Source organism: Syngnathoides biaculeatus, chromosome 2, assembly GCF_019802595.1.
Source record: "Syngnathoides biaculeatus isolate LvHL_M chromosome 2, ASM1980259v1, whole genome shotgun sequence".
In the NCBI taxonomy this organism is placed as follows: domain Eukaryota; kingdom Metazoa; phylum Chordata; class Actinopteri; order Syngnathiformes; family Syngnathidae; genus Syngnathoides; species Syngnathoides biaculeatus.
This window is the reverse complement of record NC_084641.1, coordinates 30,264,525-30,284,236: the sequence shown is the minus strand read 5'-3', so window position 1 is coordinate 30,284,236 and position 19,712 is coordinate 30,264,525. Positions and strand designations below refer to the sequence as shown.

At 48.1% G+C, this 19,712-nt stretch overlaps 2 protein-coding genes across 5 annotated transcripts; both read left to right on the top strand.

Moving 5' to 3' along the window:
* Window positions 1-158: 158 nt before the first annotated feature.
* rap1aa (RAP1A, member of RAS oncogene family a) lies at window positions 159-10,936 on the top strand. Of its 4 annotated transcripts, none has more exons than XM_061846856.1 (10): window positions 159-272; window positions 1,230-1,351; window positions 4,329-4,527; window positions 5,712-5,786; window positions 7,441-7,509; window positions 8,695-8,751; window positions 8,841-8,981; window positions 9,833-9,976; window positions 10,041-10,176; window positions 10,418-10,936. In XM_061846856.1, exons 4-9 carry the CDS (start codon window positions 5,730-5,732, stop codon window positions 10,122-10,124), a joined length of 552 nt encoding a protein of 183 aa, XP_061702840.1. In that variant the 5' UTR covers window positions 159-272; window positions 1,230-1,351; window positions 4,329-4,527; window positions 5,712-5,729; the 3' UTR covers window positions 10,125-10,176; window positions 10,418-10,936. The 4 variants fall into 4 exon arrangements, with proteins under 4 accessions (XP_061702840.1, XP_061702812.1, XP_061702830.1 ...); XM_061846846.1 differs by lacking the exon at window positions 159-272 and adding an exon at window positions 303-644; XM_061846828.1 differs by lacking the exon at window positions 4,329-4,527.
* An 804-nt stretch (window positions 10,937-11,740) lies between these two features.
* On the top strand, window positions 11,741-19,598 carry LOC133514821 (XK-related protein 7-like). The gene is made up of 3 exons (XM_061846816.1): window positions 11,741-12,255; window positions 15,151-15,350; window positions 16,501-19,598. Exons 1-3 carry the CDS (start codon window positions 11,762-11,764, stop codon window positions 17,436-17,438), a joined length of 1,632 nt encoding a protein of 543 aa, XP_061702800.1. The 5' UTR covers window positions 11,741-11,761; the 3' UTR covers window positions 17,439-19,598.
* The last annotated feature ends 114 nt before the right edge of the window (window positions 19,599-19,712 follow it).

Below are 19,712 nucleotides of genomic sequence, written 5' to 3'. Positions count from 1 at the left end.
TGACACGCTGTGGCGACCCCGAAAGGGACAAGCCGAAAGATACTCTTTTACATATAATAATATACTAAAAGAAAGGCAAAAGTACCGGTACCGCGAAAAGTGAACCGCGATAAAGAGGGCCTTTACTGGACAAAAACAATTCGGTTGTTTAAACAAGTGCCCGAGCATGGAGCGTTCTAATTGGCTGACGTCGAGCCAATCAAGGGGCGCCCATCGACCCTTCCGGACGTTCGCGGAGGGATTTCGGCCACAACACGCGCAAACGAGCCACGGTGAGTGTTTTTGCGGGGCGCTCCGCTTTGCACTTCTCCGGTGTTCGATTCCAGCAGTTTATTCGAGAGAGTCTGACTCTCAGAAAGAGAGAATAAGAAGGAGCCGTGGCTCCCCGTCGCTTTTTTTTTTTTTTGGTCCCGCGTGAAGTCTCTTAGCATCAAGCCCGGAGGGCTCGCTCACGCCGAGCCGAGCTAATGATTAAACTCTCGAGATTGTCGATGGAAATTTTGTGGAGCGCTTCCGTGTTGTGTTCGTCGCCGTGCCGACTCCATCGACGCCCGCCCGCCCGCCGGCACGAATGTCATCAAGTGCGAGCTTGTTGCTTGCTTGCTGACTTACCGGAAGCTAGCGCCGCTCGCGTCGACTTAACTGTAGGTTTGAGTCAAGTCGCGGCTTTGGCGTGAAAAACGGAGATAAATTAATTGTGTTATTTCTCCGAAATTGCGACCATAGTGAAGACGCCGCTTATTTCTCGATTTCCTGGTACACAATGGCAACTTCCTGTGTCTTCATTCGTCGCGAAGCAAAAATTTCACAACTTCTTCTCGGTTTCCGTCGCGAGTGGATTCGCGATCGAGTTTCTACTCTCGTTTTCTTGTCCTGCTCGACTTAGTCTCCCCCCCCCCCCCTCGACTGAGCATTTCTATCGATTTTTTTGTAATTTATTTTGGGTGGTGGTCAAGTTTGGGGAAACTCGTGGCCACGCCCTTCCTTTTCGAGAGAAGCTTGGCAGCAACATTTGTCGTCAAAATTCGAATCACGCCTCATTTCTAGTTTTTCTTTGTTTGTTATTTTGACTGCTTTTACTCAGTTTAGAAACTGTTTTGACTGATGGCTCTCAACTGTACACATTATTATTCTGTTTCAAGCGGTTGCTTGTACACTCCTAATTTCATGATTACAGTTTTCTTTTTTTAAAATGTTCCCCTTTTTTTTTTTTTTTTTTTTTTATGAAGAGATATTTCCGATCCCGAGCTTTGTGGCCCCTGCGGACCATCAGCACCCACCGCTGACCTCTGCGCTGACAAGGATCTCCCAGATGTAGAGGGAATTGACATCTGCAGCTGCTGTCTTCACTGTACGTCGCTCTGTTTTCAATTCATTTTCCATATATTCACATCGAGTCGTTTTACGCTACAGGTTACCTCAAGGCGCGTTACATACATAGCACGCTTCCCACATTTAGAGACTCAATGTGGCGCGCAGCCCGGGGAAGATTGGGATAAGGATGCAACGTGTACTGCATTGATTGTCATGTCATTACCCAAGCCGCTTATCCTCACAAGGGTTACGGGAATCCCTGCTAGCTTCAGGCGGAAGGCGGAATACACCCTGAACTGGTCGCCAGTCGCTCACACGGCAGGTATCGACATCATCACTGAGCGGGAATCGATCCCACGCTGCCCGCGCCAAAGGCGGACGTGTGTACCACTACTCCATTAACTCTGTTAGCAGTAATAATGCTTTGGGGATTGGCCTTCTTAATGATCATTGGTACTAGTAAATTAATCGTAATCATAAATTTGTCGTGTCGCCAATTTCAGTGGCATCTTCGTTGCTTTTTGAGATATGAGCTGTAATTTCGGCATCAATTTTCTTTGACTTGCAAAAAAATCACAAATGAATATTTGAAAAAATTGTGGAGAGATGAAATAACTATACTTATGGGCATTTCTTTTTTTTTTTTTTTTTTAATACATCTTTTTCCAATAAACTATTATTGCTCCTAAGGAATTGTTACATCTCCTCTAGGTCAGTGATTACCAACATAATTGGGGTGCGAGCATTTATCAGGTATGGTGTGGGGAAATTATCAAATTTTACGTAATTGCTCCAAAAATTATTTACAAGAAATAATCTCATTTATCTATTTATGACCATGAGGCATAGTGACGGAGCAAATAACTACTGTACTACGAGATGGCAGGAAGTACATGGAGTAATTGATGTGTCCACTTTTTGTGACATTTTTGTTTGTTGGTGTGCTATATGATGGTTTTTCAATTGTAAAATATGTGCCTTTGCTCCATAAACATCCAGATCTATGTATTGTAAGTCAGTATTACACTGCCCCCCGGTGGCCGAGACACGCACACCATTCAGAGTGGGAAATGATCATTTGAAATGGAAGTCAGAAGTGTAACAAAAACGTTTGAATTCTTTATATTTGATTCTATCATTTAATTCCTATATCTTTTTATCATGTAAAACATGCATACCATTTTTTTCCTCAGTAAGATACACATTACGACATTTTTTTGGGTGGAGGTGGGGGGGCTGGAACAGATTCACGGCACATCCGTTCATTTCAACGGGGAAATGGAATTTGAGATATGAGTTGTTTTAACTTACAAGTGTGGTCATGGAACAAATTAAACTGGCGTCCAACGCATCAAAATTAACTGTAACTGAAAATACAGCACCGTTATTATTACCACTGATCTAAAAGAAAAGACTGGATAGCGCATACACATCGAGGGGTATGTCGATTGGGTGAAGCCACCGGCTGCCATCTTGGTACTCCCAAAACGTGTGGAGGACAAGTTGGATTATGACGGGGGGTTTTCCCTCAAAGTTTGCCATGCGCAAATAAAACTGGTCGCGTGAGCTTGACATTTTTCCCAGTTCTGGTGACATGAAGGATTTTTAATTCAATTTGGCAAGCCAAAAAAGGCGAAGTGCAAAGGAAAGACATAGAACACCGTGACTAGCAAGAAAGCTTGCATATTACCGAGGGCTCGATTCCCGTGACATGTTAACTTTTCCCAAAATACGCCGTGAAGCACTATCATCATAACATAGCAAACACTAAGCATTATTTGTCATAAAAACATGAAATTATTAGTCAATCATTTCAAGATATTTTTGGAAATAAGGGCTCACAATGGGAAAATGCATGCTGAACGCATGATTTGTTGTCTCTGCGACGTCCGATTTCTGACAGAAAATTTCAACTTGTTTCTTTGGATTTGAAAATCAAATTCAATTTCTAGAGTTCTGTATTATGAAATCCATCCAAAAAAAAACCTCACAGAAAATGATGCAACGCCTGATGACGTTTGGGGAAAATATTATAAAACCGTCGGCCTAAAAAGGTGAAGCAGAGAGTGAACAGTCAGCAACAACAACCGGAAACAAAACTTTGTTCAAGTGAATTAAGATCATCAGAAAATGAAAAAAAAAAAAAAACTTCACAAACAAACTTTCACATTGTAAAAGTAAATCTTTCTAACTTACCTGTGGAATGTTTTTCTCACAGCCACGAAACTGGCACTGCACAGGTTGGCGCGGCTGTTTTGGGAGGATCAAGATGGCGGATGTCGATTTCAGTTTTGGTGGCCAATGAGCCATCCTGTTTTTTTTTTTTTTTGTTTTTTTATTACCAAGAAAGTGGGCTACAAATGTAGGAGCAATTTTGTAGGTCTGCAGCACAGGAAGCAAGGCCACCTGTAACGGCGATGGGGTATCGCAGAAAACTGTCAACCGTGAATCACAAAACACGAGAAAATGTGCTGTTAACTTTCTAGTTGGCTTACTTAAATGCAGGGCGCGAGGAAGGCCTACCAGACCAACCAAAGCTCAGCGGCCACCACTTTGTAGGATTTCTCAGTAGCACAAATGTTTGTGGGGTTGATTTGCAGCCGAAAGACATTCACGCCGTTTGATAGGAAGCACAAGTGAGCGCTTGATGATGTACTCGAAAATACACGCATGCGATGTCACGTTTTTGTTTGCATTTGAAATCCGAATGATTCTTTCCGACTGTCGACTCGTCACAGCGGGCCACTGTGGCGCCGCGCGGGGGCTTCGGGCGGCGCACTGAAGGTCACTCTTGAGTTTGCAAATGCCGCCCGAGCGTACCGCAGACCCCTTTTTGTGTTGTTTGTCTGCGCTTTTGACAAAGGTCCCAAAGACCTCGCGTGCATGTTCGAAGAGGCGCTGAAATGAAAAATGAAAAAGTGCGCGTCTCTCTCTCGCTCACTGACATTTGCTACTGTAAATAATAATGATAATAATGAACATTGCTCTTTGATTTTTAAATATGTGACATTTAGTTTCCGACCGGCGGCACGGCGGTGCAACTGGTTAGAGCGTCAGCCTCACAGTTTTGAAGACTGGGGTTCGGATCCCGGCCCCGCCTGTGCGGAACTTGCACGTTGTCCCCGTGCCTGCGTGGCTTTTCTCCCGGCGCTCCGGTTTCCTCCCGCATCCCCCAAAAACTTGCATTCATCGGAGAGAGGAAGCTGCTCTCAGGTCTGTTTGTGAGGGCGAATGGTTGTTTGTTGCTGGGTGGACTGCGATTGGGTGGCAACCAGTTCGGGGTGTGCCCCGCCTCCTGCCCGAGGAGAGTTGCGATTGGCTCCAGCACTCCTGCGACCCTTATGAGGATAAGCGGCTCAGATAATGGATGGCTAGATTGCGACCCTCCAGTCTTGAATATTCCACCGCCTGGTTCTTTCTTTCGGGCCGCGTCGTTGTCCCGCTTTCCCTCGGAGGGCCGTTTTGACTGCGGATCAAAAATATTTAATCATCTCATCATATTTCCATCATCAATTTGGAATCAGAAATCAAATGTAATGTTTTTCGACTATTCATGTTTGGGAACACGAAAATGCTTGTAATATCTCATCTTTATCATGTATGATATATAACAATTTGAAATTTTGGTCCAGATTTTTACAAGAATCATGGAAATTGACACTCTTGATTGGGCTTCGCGGGCCACATAAAAAAAAAAAAAAAATCACGTGGCGGGCCAAGATCTGGCCCCCGAGCCTTGAGTTTGACACCTGTGGAAGAGTGTATTCGAGCTAATACTACAATTGGGAGAGGGGGAATATAAAGGTAATAGTTTTTGTATTTTTTATCATTTGTAATAGTAATAGAATAAAGTGATGATATGAGGCAAAAATGAATAAACGTGATCCGACCTAACTACTAGCCAATAATTCCTCTCGTACGTACTGTAATATCGTTAGCCAAATTGCATAGTTGCCTCGTACTTATTTGAATGTTTATGGAAACCATGAAAAAAAAACATGACAAATGAAAAGAGTCCAGATAAAATCAGGGGTGGGATTTTTTCAGGGTGGGCATGTCAAAGACACACCACGCGGGCGACTCGTGTGGCGGCCTCCGACTGGACGCAGCCCCAACCGTAGCGGCAGTTTTCTCCTAATACTTTTATGAGCTTTCGTAGGAGATGGATTTCCGTTGTTGCATCATATCAATACTTGAGAGGGAGGGTGGACAGAACGCCAGTCACGTTGGTTATCGCAGGTGCTCTCCACGGGCAGGATCGTTTCGGGGAAATGTCGGTTGACGCTCGCATTCAAATTTAGATTTTCACCCGTACGGGCCGAGTTTTGCTGAAGTGTTTCCTGCATCTTGAACGTGGTCCGTGCTTCCCTCTGACTGACTTTCTGTCCTTTCCGCAGACCCAGAAGTTGTCCACCATGCGCGAGTACAAGCTAGTGGTGCTGGGTTCAGGAGGCGTGGGAAAGTCTGCACTGGTGAGCGACCGACGGCGATGCATTTCAGCACACTGTCACTTCACCAAAACGTTACGTAGCCTAGCAAGCAAGTGCTAGCGCTCGTGGTATTTTACAACTGAAATAACTGTCACAAAAAGTAGATACAGCGGTGACTCTACTTACGAACGTCTCTAGTAACAAAAAAATTCAGGTTAGGAAAACGCCTCCTCGGGAAAAATATTGTCTGTACTTCCAAAGGAAAATTCAGGATACGAAGGGGGGGGGGGGGGGGGGGAGTTGCCGAAGGATTCACAGCCAGCAAATTCCACCAAACGTAAACATCCTGTATCTTGGCTTGTGTGCCGATAGAGCTGCTCTCCCATTGGCTATCGCCGTGGCATCTTCCTGGCATCCCATTGGCTAGGAGGGATGTCAGTCTTTTACCCATGATGCATTTCGTTTCCCTTGGACACTCGACTGTCACTGAATCACGCTAGCGCACATTGGAAAAGTACGATGTTTTTTTTTTTTGTTGTTGGTTTTTTTTTTTGCAAGCTTGTTAAACTTTCTCACCGTGAACCCCAAGAAACTTTAGCGGAATGAAGTTGCGTGCGTACGTCCCTTTTCTCTCTGGTGTCAAACATTTGCTTCCTCCTCCGCCCTTCTCTTAAAAAAAAAAAAAAAGTAAATGAACATCATTATTATTGTTCTTTACATGATGTACATTGAATGCTTATTTTGGGCGGGGAGTTTGCCCGCTTGGAACGGATTAGGCTATTTACGTGTAAAAAGTGCCTCTACTTACGAAAAATCCATGTTACGAAACGACTTCCGGCATGAATGAATTTTGTAAGTAGAGGTACGTACTTCCTGCCATCTAATGGAAGAGCATTAATATGTTCTGTCTGTTGCAACGTCCCACTGGCAGAAATAGACGAACAAAGATGCAGTATTGATTGTAAATACATATATTTTGGGCAATTCAGTACAAATGTATGTATATAGCGTAAATGGGCAGGTCATTTAAATAAATCTGTTCCCAACGGTTCCATCCAGGTTTTTTTTGGGTGATCGGCCCCAAAAATCCCGATTTGCGTAAAGCCGACTGATTAGGGAATCGATAGAATGATTTAGAAGGTTTCAATATTTTCCAACTGGTCCCCACAGATTCTTATTACTGTATTATTCACTCGAATTATGGAGTGACTTTTGATTCGCGAACTGAATTGGTTCTTTGTAAATTGAAAAAATTGTATGTGGAACATCAATTTCCTGTAAGAAATCATGTCAACTCAACATTTGTCTACTTTGAACAGAATATAAAGCAATACATTATTGTACATCGAACATAACGAATAGAAATTTTCCATGAGAGCGAGGAGGAGGCCCGGTTGCCCATTTTCGCACTTTGCTCGGTTCTACCTCGGATTCTGTGGCGGTTCTCATTTTGTGTTACTTCTTTATATCTCGAGGGGGGGAAAAAAATGTTAGGCCGTCATTCGTCTCGCCTTGCACGTCACGACGAGAACCTTTTGAGTCAAAGCCGGCATCCAAAGGGCGTAAACGGACAGTAAGTTCTAAATCACGGGACAATTTTTGATGACTTAAGATGGAGTTAAAAGGGACAGCACAGGACAGAGAAGCTGTTTGACAAGTTTTTGTAATCATGACTTCCCATTTTGGTCCTCTTTAGACGGTCCAGTTTGTGCAAGGAATTTTTGTGGAAAAGTACGACCCCACAATCGAGGACTCCTACAGGAAGGTAAGATCAACGTGCGCTGGAACGTCGGAAACTCGCATTACGACTGGTGACCAGTTCAGGGCGTAGTTCGCCGTAAGCCCGAAGTTAGCTGGGATGGGCTGCAGTAACTCCCCCCCACCCCCGACGCTCGTGTGGATAAGCGGCCTGCACGGGCCAGGGTCGATATCAGCTTTTTGGGCTTGTCATTCAAAATCTCTTTTTTTCTCTTTGATGTAAGCTTTTTTTTTTTTTTTTTTTAAACATTTAGGAAATTGCCCAGTGTCACTGCAACAAATATTAACATGCATGGCCAATTAAAAAAAAAAGATGAAATCATCCATGTTGCCTTCCAGTTTCTATTGACAAGAGTTGATTTGAAACATAATAAACGTAACTCTGTCTTATATCGTCCCTGTTGGGCGGAAACCTTGTATAGCCAAATATGGTCAATTTCATGTTCATTTTTTACAAAAAAAACAATGGCTCAGTCCTGGTCTTGTTTTTTTTTTTAATGATTGATTTTTTTTTTTTAATATCAACCCTTTCAAGTGTTGGAAGTAACTCTTGACAACGTCAACTGTCTGAGAAGTGTCTTGTAAGGCCACCTCATAAATCTGGGAAAGCCTCGTGGCATGATAGCATTTCCAGAATGAGTGGTTTTTTTTTTTTTTTTTTTGACAAAAATATGTATTTAAAAAAAATTTGTGAAAATTTGAAAGCTATAATAGCTGTTGTAGAACGAAGCCTGTTAATACAAGACTTTATTTTTTGTAAATATGACACCATTCATGAGTTGCGTCGGGGTCTGTCTGAGCCGCAGCCTCGATTTTATGTGGTATTAAAATTAGAAATGCAAAAACAACCCCATCTTCTTAAACATCTTTTTTTTTTTTTTCTCTCAACATAAAATAAGATGGATGCTGCCGTTTGCAGCGTGTGTAAAACGCTGCTGTAACTTTCTCATTGAAAATGGTTTCTGTGCTTGCTTGGAGCCACACAGGCACACACATGAAAAGTACATATTTCGGAGATCCAAATATTCTGACGTGACATGACGCCTGCTGGAAACAGAATCAACCTCGATAACGTTGTTGTTTTAGCCTTAATCTGTCTCGTTTTTAGAACATCCACGTAAGTGCGGACTTGGGACTGCCAAAACATCTTCTCTCTCTCTCTCTTTTTTTTTTTTTTTTTGTTTCCCTGCAGCAAGTGGAAGTCGACGGGCAGCAATGCATGCTGGAGATTTTAGACACGGCCGGAACAGTAAGTGGAGCCAGAAGGTCCACGCTCACGACGCCGACTCAAGCAAGCGGGCCGATGTGTGCGTGTGCGCGCGTCTGCGTAATCTGTAGGAGCAGTTCACGGCCATGAGGGACCTTTACATGAAGAACGGCCAAGGTTTCGCTCTGGTCTACTCCATCACAGCGCAGTCCACCTTCAATGACCTGCAGGACCTCCGCGAGCAAATCCTGCGAGTCAAGGACACCGAGGACGTGAGTTTGAGGCATCGGGTCCCAATTTGTGCATTTTTTTTCCTCAAAGGAAAAGGTAAGAACGAGACAGGTGGAATATATGTGCCGAGGGAGGGACTTTTACCGGACCTGTTAGCGCCGTGCTCGCGTGTTGCTGCTTTGTTACTGGCGCGTCTCAGTGATATTTGCCAGTAAGTTTTATTTTAACCAGCGCCGTTAACGCTGCGGCTAACGTGCCGCGCTAGCGTTAAGCTTTTTCTGTGTACCGTCTTTCTTGCCATCTTACAGCTGGGATAGGCTCCAGCACTCCCTGCGACCCTCATGAGGATAAGCAGCAAAGAAAATGGATGGTGGGATAGTTAACGCCCCCCGGTGCTTATATTAAATGACATTAATGAATGTCAGAGGGGGGGGGGGGTGACATCCTTTGTGCTGGGTTCCAAACGTCAGCTGGATATCATATCACGTCGGAGGATGGACGACATGATTCCATGCATCCATTTTCTTTGCCGCTTATCCTCACAAGGGGTGGCGGGGAGTGCCGGAGCCTATCCCAGCTGTCAACGGGCAGGAGGCGGGGTACACTGACGCGGCAATTTCGAGTTTTTGGGGATGTGGGAGGAAACCGGAGTGGCCACCCGGAGAAAAGCCACCCAAGCATGGGCGGAACATGCTAGCTCCACACAGGCGGGTCCGGGGTTGAACTCAGGTCCTCAGAGCTCTGAGGCCAACGCGTTACCAGCTAATCCACTGTTCCGTCACTTTCACTTATTCACAGTTGTGTCTGTCTGTCTATGCTTTAAAAAAAAAAAAAAAAAACAATTAATATAACAACGATAACACAAAAATCAACTTTGCGATCGGACAAGCAGGTCCCGATGATCCTGGTGGGGAACAAGTGCGACCTGGAGGACGAGCGCGTGGTGGGCAAGGAGCAGGGTCAGAACTTGGCCCGCCAGTGGAGCAATTGTGCCTTTTTAGAGACGTCGGCCAAATCAAAGATTAACGTGAACGAAGTAAGTTAATGGGCGGCCTTTGGCCGGTTTGATTTGCCGCTCACCTTTTTTTTTCCGCTCGTAGATTTTCTACGATCTGGTGCGGCAAATCAACAGAAAATCGCCGGTGGAAAGGAAGCCGAAAAAGAAAGGCTGCGCGTTGCTCTGAAGATCGCAGCGCAACGCGACACGCAGACACACAAACCGGGTTCCGAGGCCAGGTGAGTGGCGTTTATGACAAGCAAGTTTTTAAATTGAATATTAATAAGCGCAAAATATATCTACATTTCTGCCCAATCACTTGTTTTCCTTTAAAGAATGGACACAGCATACCGTGATATTGAAACTTTTGAGCACAACTTTAAGCCTCTACCTCACTTTTTTCCCCCGTTTTGTATTTTCTGTGTGACTCGCAAACGGCTAAACGAATCCTTATTTTTTTTTTCCCTTCATGTCACGAAGACCCGACCGACATTTCAAGCAGCCGCCACTTTTGGAAATCCTCCCCCCACCCAAAAAAAAAAAAAAAAAAAAAAACCCAACATACTTCTTTTAGATGTTTTTGCATCACGATGGTTTCTTTTATGGAGGAAAAAAAAGTGAACCGTTTTAGGGATTGAAAATGTACTGTTAAAAAAAAACGTTGGCCTCACTTTGCTGCACGAACGGCGACGACGACGCTGACGCATCTTCGCTCTCGACTTCCGCGTACTTTGATATTTCCGAAGTGACTCGCCTTTTGTATTCAGCCGCCAGCCTTCTACGTTCCGCTTAATGTATTCACCTCGCGTATTGACATAAAGTTGGACGTTTTATAGAGTCGGCGAGCGGAGGGAGGGTGCCTTTGTGATGAAAAGATATCCGACTTAAAACCTGCTCAGATCTTGCTTCCCGTGTCCCTGCCAGCTTTTTATCAAATGACAAAAATGTGGTATGTTTGAATTGTTTGCTGTCCTGATGATTAAAAATGACTTTACTGTGTGTGTCGTGTATATTTCAAATATATGGAAAGACAAGAGTGATTCCAGCAAGGTTTTTGCCCTTAATATTCTTTGTTTTTAAAACGTGGATGTCGTCGCTTCAAAAGCGCAGACGTGATTTCAGTGTACGGCTCGATGTTGATTGGCCTTCTTCTCACCCGGCGCGACATCGCCAACACGCCTCTGGAAGAATGCGCATTGCAAATGGATAAATTCACTCCGAACTGGACGTCATAGTGCAATAAGCACAGTGGATTTATGAATGGGATGCAGCCGCCAAAGTGTCGGCCTCCCACTTCGATCCCGGACCCGCCCGCCTGTGTGGAGTTTGCGTGGCTTTCCTCCCCCATCCCAAAAAACGTGCAACATGAATTGGACACTAAATTGCCCCACGGTGTGATCGTGAGTGCGGCTGTTAGCCTCCAGCACTCCCCCTGACCCGCATGAGGATAAGCGGCAAAGAAAATGGATGGAAGTTTCCAACTATTGTTTCAGTTCCCGGTTGATCTTGTCGGATTTATTGGGTGGGAGGCTGCAAAAGAGTGAAGTCTTTTTCCAGTCATTCGGGTCTCTCGGGTTCCGTGTTGCAGCGAAGGCAAACATAACAGGGAAGGAATATCACATGAGTGAAATGAGATGATTGGGCATATTTGAGGAAGGAATTTCCTGGGCCGTGAAATGTCTCCCGTCCTTCGCAGCCGATCGACGAGCGACGGCTGCTCATCTTTCCTGGCTTCCGGCCGCTCCCCCTCCCCCTCTCCATCATTTTCCCATCTCCTACCACACTGCCTCCGCCCGCCCCCCCCCTCCCCCTCCCCCGACCAACATGGCTGCGAAATCCGACGGTGCAGCCGTCTCTCCGCGAAACCAAATCCCGGCCGACTCCCCGTCCAGGCCCGCGCATCGGCGGTACTCCCCGGCGGACTGCTGCTGGTCGCTGGGCGCCCTTTTGGTCTTCTTCTGGGACGGGGCCTCGGACCTGTGGCTGGCCGCCGACTACTACCTCCGGGGGGAGTACTGGTGCTTCGCGCCCACTCTGGTCTTTGTGATCGTCCCCTCCGTGGTGGTGCAGGTGTTGAGCTTCCGATGGTTCGCCTACGATTTCTCCGACATGCCGGAGAGCGGCACGGCCGCGGCCGCTGCGGTGGCGGCGTCGTCCGCGGCGGAGGGCGGCGATTGGGACGCCAAGGACGGCGGCGGAGGGGAGCGGGGCGCTGGCCGTGCAGCCGGGGCCGGGGGACGAGCCCGGGGATGCTGCAGAGTGTTCGTGTGGCTCTTCCAGGCCGTCGTCCACACCCTCCAACTGGCGCAAGTGTGGAGGTAAGAACTCATCCACGCCCTGACCGAAAACCCTTTGTGCGTTTCAGTCTTTTCAGGTCCATCGTGCACCGGTAGTACTACTACTCTTTGTCTTCACTAGTAACTAGTAGACTCGGAAGTGCAGGGCGCACATTTCTGCACACTAGTAGAGGACAACAACAACAATAACGTTACTAGGACGGCAAAAGTGTACCTACCAGTTGACATGTGGATGCAGCCAGTACATTAGTCCGGACTAGTACTGGAGGTACTCGTGGCACTCGCACAATTATTGCACTTTTGCCTGTAGTTGTCTTACCAGTGTGCAGAAAAATTCTTACATGTTACAGAAATGTCTTTATGGCACCCATTTCTATATTGTGCTGCATATTTTTCAAAGTGACGCACCAATAAAAAAGTTTACTTACAGGCGGCACGGTGGATCAGCTGGTAAAGCGTTGGCCTCACAGCTCTGAGGTCCTGGGTTTGATCCCGGCCCCGCCTGTGCCTGGGTGGCTTTTCTCCGGGTGGGCGCTCCGGTTTCCTCCCACATCCCCAAAACATGCCACATTAATTGGACACCCTAAATTGCCCGTAGGTGTGATTGTGAGTGTGACTGCTGTCTGTCTCCGTGTGCCCTGCGTTTGGCTGGCGACCAGTTCAGGGCGTAGCCCGCCTCCTGCCCCGTTGACAGCCGGGACAGGCTCCGGGACTCCCCCGCGACCCTCGTGAGGATAAGCGGCAAAGATAATGGATGGATGGATGTTTAATTAGATTTGCGTTCATTTCAACTAAACTTGAGTTTGCGCTCTCTACTTTTTGGGACTGAAACGGTCCTACTTGAAGCGTTTTTGAGGGAATAAAACATTTATAATTGTTTTTAAACTTCTGTATCCTTTCAGCGTGTGGATTTTGCACCATCGACGCACCTTCTCAGTTTCCCAGCACGAAATTTCTGACGCGGAGCTCCCCGAGTCTCCCGACGTACTGCGAAACTGAAACAAAACACGTCCTCGCGCGGTAGGACGCTCGTCGGTCTGTGGGTCAGCGGCTCAAACTCCGGCGCTCCCCGATCGGTTCTGACGGGCCCCGACCGAGCGAGATGCCGCCGGGCTACGGGAGGCCTCGATTTTCTCATGATGGTGAAATAAGACGCAAATCAATTGCGTGCGTCGACCGTGAGCGCATCGTGCGATTCTCTTTGCGCTCTCGCGTCTCCGTCTGCAGAGACGACCCGATATCGATCGGCTAACTTCCTCCTATCGCGGTTGTCTGCGTGTGTCCGGCAACGCAAAAAGCTGAATTACCGGTCGTGCCATTAAAGCGGAGGTGCGGGCTCCGTATATTGCCCGGCGTGTACGTGACGAGCTTCCTTCCTGTTCGACCCTCGGTCGGTAACTCGCGAATGATCCGGCGCTGCTAAACAAAATCCTGCTACCCATTTTCTCTTTTCCTCCAAAATTCAGCCATCCGTCTTTTCTTCGCCACTCATCCTCACAAGGGTCACTGGAGCGCCGGAGCCTATCCCGGCCGTCAACGGGCAGGAGGCGGGGTTACACCCGGAACTGGTCGCCAGCCAATCGCAGGGCGCGTGAAGACAAAGAGCCGCACTCACAATCACACCTTGGGACAATTTCGAGTGTCCAATTAATGTCGCATGTTTTGGGGATGTGGGAGGAAACCGGAGTGCCCACCCGGAGAAAAGCCACCCGGGCACGGGGAGAACATGCAAACTCCACACAGGCGGGGCCGGGATCGAACTCGGGTCCTCAGAACCGTGAGGCCAACGCTTAACCAGGTGATCCACCGTGCCGCCAACTCACAGCCCCCGCTTTACCAAACCAATGCTGTAAGCACTGAGCTATGCAGCCCACTATTGCCAAATTTGAATAATTAATACATGAAAAAAAAGGTCCAATGGCCCAATCCGGCTCTTCCGATTCTGATTCTGATTCTCTCTTATCAAATGTTGTGGGCGTGCCCGCCAGGTGCGCTGAAGCCCCGCCCCTTTCAATTGTCAGTCGAACGCCAACACAAAGATTGATATCACCTCTACGATTTTTTTTTTTTTTTTTTTTGGGGGGGGGGGGGGCTAAAATGGATTAAAAGCATTTCCTTCTCTCGGATGATTTAAGATTCCAGTGACTTGAGTTGCGGCCGTGTTCGAGGGTTAAATCGCGGCCATATTTGCTACGTGCAGCTTGGCGTTTATCACGAAAACTGTCGAGGAATATTATCGTAATCGCCCCCGCTGTGACGCAATAAGCAGGGCGTAATGTAGCGATCGTGACACTCTCCAAACGTACCAGACTCAAAAGCGTCAAGCGGCTCGACAACGAGTCGACGGTCTCTCGATTGTTTTGGGGTGCAATTTGTGAAGCGGGAAGCAGAACAATGGACGCTAACGCTAACTCCCTTGCGGTTCGCGGAGTTGGGCGACAGCGGGCCCTTCTGGTGCCCCCCACCCCGAGGTCGCAAATCAGTTATCCTCGCAATCGTGGCGTGAAGGTGATGCTTTCTTTGCTCGACGTGCTCCAATCGATGTTTGATGTTTACGGCTTTTGGAACTCCGTTTTGGAGAAGGAGCAGGAAGCGACGTCATCGGCAGACGCCCGCTCAGGTGGCCTCGTGTGTTTTTACCTGCGGGAAGGTCGCTCGTTGTTGCTTCGTGTTCGCCAAAATGCCGGCTCGTTGTGTTTCTGGATATTGTTCGAGCACTCGGGGGGGATGGATTTACTCTTCATACGTTTCCAAAAGACCCAGTTCGTCGTGAAAAAGGGCGTTTGCCGCCGTTTGAGCGAAAATTCAAAGTCGGCAACGGTCGCTCGGCTCGCTCTCGGTCCGCACCGCGCAAAGCGGATTTTCGGCAAAGGTAACAACTGACGTCACGTGTGACCGTTACGTCGCCCCCCGCAGGTACGTCCGAGCGCTGTACCTGGGCGTGCAGAGCCGCTGGCACGGTGAGCCTGAGCGGCGCCACTACTACTGGCGCATGATGTTTGAGAGCGCCGACATCAGCATCCTGCGCCTGCTGGAGTCCTTCCTGAAGAGCGCCCCCCAGCTGGTGCTGCAGCTCTCCATCGTGATCGGCGCCGGTCGCGTGCTTCCTCTTCAGGGTGAGGGCCTCCGCGCCACAGGGCGGTGCTGTGTTCATCCGCGAGGCTGCGGTACGGCGGCGGCCCGTGCGTTTGGTCTCCTGGCCCTTCGGACCCGACCCCATCAGCAGAGTCGAACAATCAATATTCACTTTATCTCATAGCATTACAAAAACACGAGCACATCATAATCGGTCAAAGTGACCATTGTTGAATGAATCGAATTGGATAGTCAAACTTGTGAGATTTTTTGTCGCTGCGACCGACCAATCAGAGGATTGGAAAATTTGGCCGGTGGCTGAGATTTGAACTCGGATTTGGTTCAAGAAACGCTTCCGTTGAAAAAGAAGCACTCCCGATTTTCAAGGCAGTGCACGGGCCCATTTTATCCGAGGTTGAAATCTGATTGGACGCGTGCTGCGTCCTACACTTTCTTCTCAAAATGCTTTATCTTCTCTTTTTTGTGATCCCAAAATTATTGTCAAACTTTCCCCATCATTCATGTAAACTATTTGTTACCTGTACGGCGCATGTGGAAGATTTTTTTTTTTTTTTTTTTATAGCTAGGTGGGATGGTGTTGCAAAAGTGCGCACACCCTCTTGTAACTGTAGATGTGTGTTTTCCATCCCGTTGAGACTCATTTAATGGGGGTCTTCTCCCACCTGCCACCAATGAAAGCTCCTCCGCTTAAGCCCAAATTGAAAACAGTTCCGTTGTTCGAGCAGTCTTTTCGTGGCATTTTTTTTGCTTTTTCCTGGTCTCGTTTTCTTTACCTCACAAAAACTTTGCATTTGAACAGGGGCTTGTAGACTTATTGATATCCGACGCGCACGTGCCGGAAGCAGTGTAGTTGAAAGAGATGCTACAAAATAAAAATAAAAAGAATAGGGAATGGTGTCAAACTGGAGGCCCGGGGACCGGAGGCGGCCCGCCACATCGTTTTATGTGCACATGCTGTATGTCTACTTTGTGTGTTTTCTTTTTGGGCAGAAAATTTGTTCCAAATTGCGTTTTATTTTCCTCACGAGACTTTATTTTGACCAAAATCCCCAGAGAATAGTCGTACAGGTGGACTGCACACTGGACAAAGAGTAAAAAAATGAGTTACCTGGATGTGCACTTTTGATCCAGATCTGCACTGAGATGAAAGGGCTTCTGTGTGTTCCTCAGGCCTTTCGGCGTCGGCCTCGCTGATCTCTCTGGCCTGGATGGTGGCCTCCTACCAGAAAGTCCTGCGGGACTCCAGAGACGACAAGCTCCCCATGAGCTACAAGGCGGTGACGGTTCAGATCCTGTGGCACCTCTTCACCATCGGGGCCCGCGTCCTGGCCTTCGCCCTCTTCGCGTCGGTCTTCCAGTTGTACTTCAGCATCTTCGTCGTGGCCCACTGGTGCGTCATGACCTTTTGGATCATCCAAGGCGAGACGGACTTCTGCGTGTCCAAGTGGGAGGAGATCATCTACAACATGATGGTGGGCGTGGTCTACGTCTTCTGCTGGTTCAACGTGAAGGAGGGCCGCGCTCGCTACAGGATGCTGGCCTACAGCCTGACGGTGCTGGTCGAGAACGTGGCCCTCACCGCCGCCTGGTACCTGCACCGGGGGCCCCGGAACTCGGACTTCTACGCCGTCGTCGTGGTGTGCGCCGTGGCCAGCGGCTACGCTCTGGGCACCTTTTTCATGTTCGTTTATTACTGCCTGCTGCACCCCGACGGCCCGGCGCCGGGCTGGGGCCGCGTGGCGGAGAAGCGGCCGGCGTCCCCGGCCTCCGGCCCGCCCCCCGACGTGGTGAGCAGCCCGCCCAGGACCCTGCAGAGAACGAAAGACCGAGAGCAGGGCCCCGGGGCGGACGGGGACGTGTTCCAGGTGCGACCGTCCCGGGGGGGCGCTCGGGCGCCGCTTCCCCACCCCGCGCCCAGGACAGAGGGGCTGGTCATCCGGATAGACCTGCCCAGGAAGAGTTACCCCGCCTGGGACGCTCACTACGTCGACCGGAGGCTGCGTAAAACCATCCTGGTGCTGGAAAGCGCCGCTCCGGTGGCGCCGCGGATTCAGTACCGCTGCCTGGGCACGCCCAAGGAGGTGACGGAGTACGAGACCACCGTCTGACGCCGGGGAGGCGGACGGGACCCTTCGTCTCCACGTCCGTTCGCTGACGCCGGAGGGCGACGTGCTCGGCGTTGGGTTTTTTTTTTTTGTTGTTGTTGTTGTTGTTGTTGTTGTTGCCTACGATATGATAGCGATTAGTAGTCGTCGAGGAGGCCGACGGTTGACATTTGGAGCCGTTAATCGGTTGCGGTCAAAGGGAAAACGTTTTGAAATCTCAAAAGCAAAAACACTCAACTGCAACATGTTCGTTTTTGTCAATGTGTTAGAAAGTTGACCTTTTTGGTTGTAAATTACAAGAAAAAGCACAGCGAGCTCGGGGGCTTAGCAGCATCTGTTTTAAAGTCAAGCACAAAAATTGATCCCTCACATATACTCCGTTTTTGATTGATTGATTGATTGACCGATTGGCGATGGGATTTGTCAGGAGGAAAAAATAAAACGCATGCTGCTAAGGATGCAAATGCCCAATTTCTTCACAATCAGCCTCTGGCGTGATTTAGCCCGTTTGACCCTCTCCAAAACCAAAATTCCGAGTGCGCTTTCGCCTGATTTCGTCCCGTTTTGTTCCACGTTTGTGTAGATAGGAGGCGCCGTTGCCTCACCAACTTGATTTCATTTCTCTCACCGGAGTCTCTCTTGCCCCCCCCCAAGATTCTTTTGCCTTATTCGTGATCAGCTCACCCACGCCGACTCGGTCACTTCACCGGTTTGCCGACTTGCGTTATTCACACATCTTTCCTCGCGTCCTTCCTTTTTTCCGCACCGCTTATCCTCCCTCGGTATAGAGCTCGCGCACGGCGCCATTTTGCCGGTCGAAAAGAACTGCTAGACAGTGTGGGGGACGTTGAACCGGAGCAGAATAATGTCCGAGACTTGTCGTGCTGTTGTTTGTCGCAACAGACGAGACAGATGTTCAAAGAGGTCATGACATTAATCTTTGGTAAGCCTCTCCCCAACAGATGTTTTTTTTTTTTTTTTTAATACGCATTGTTCTCAAATGAGTCCAATGCATATTTAAAAAAAAACACACACAAAAAAACAGGGAGTCATCTCCAATGTACAGGGAAGCGTGTTGCAGCCACACATTAACCTTCGGTAAACCTCTCCCCGACAGACTATTTTTTTTTTTTTTTTACATACACATTGTTCTCAAATGAGTCCAATGCGTATTTTATAAAAGAAATAAATCGTCAGTCACGTAGGTTAATGTGTGGCCACAACGCGCCAAATCCGGCCCGCCGCGTGATTCTATGTGGCCCGCGAAGGAAAACGGTTTTTGCAGTTCTCAAGCGAGGGCGGCGACAAAGTGAAGCACAGCGTCGGCGCGTCCGCTCGCGAGCGGTTGTCGTTCGAAGGGAAACGAGTCGCGATCGCCGACATTTTCGCCCACGTCTGTCAAATCTGCACGGCAGCTCGAACGCAACGCCAGAGTTGAATGTCGAAGCCAAAGGTCGAAAACGTGTTTGTGACGAGACTTTTGTGGGCGAAACATTCCCGTGTGGTTTGATTGTTTGTTGCGGGGAGCGACAACATTTCTCTCATGAGGTCTTCTTCTCGGGCGGCCTGAGCAAAAAAGTGGCGCGTCACGTCCACAGGATGAAGAAAAGGAAACAATGAGGACTTGAGAGCTGTCAGGACTCCTTCTGTACTCATATTTTGTTACGTAATCATGTCAAGACAAAGCCTGGCTGCAGACCCGCTTCGGCCTCGGGCAGTTTTGTCCGGGGAGGGCGAAGGCGTGTATATTTCGTCAGGGTTCTTTTTTTTTTCTTCTTCTTCTTCCTTATCAGAGGAAAAACGCGTTTATAGGAAGTCAAGTTTACATTTAAGTTCATTTCAAGTTATGTTAGGAGGCTGAGGCGGTTTTGTCGTAAACGCTGTCCGGACGGAGAAGTCAACGGGGAGCTCGCCCGTTCAGCACCTTTCACAGCCAAGGGAGACGTCGAATTATGGATTATGGTGCTAACCGTCTGACGCGCTCATGTATGATCGATCGAGCGCAAAAATCTCAGAGGGAAGTCGGACCTCAAATGCAACGCAAGAATCAAAAAGCCTTAAAACTGGTCGCACCAGACTGTTTGCGCAAAATGAGAGTATCGTCAAGTCTGTTGCTTGAATAAAGGCCCCGGACAAAGTAAAATAAAATAAAATAAATGTTTACTTGACGTGTGCTGGCCTTTTTTCCCACTGAGACGAAATGAAGGAAAGATGTACACACACACACGCTGATGTTGTCAGTGCCGAATTTATTTCAAGGTTGACATCCTATTGCTA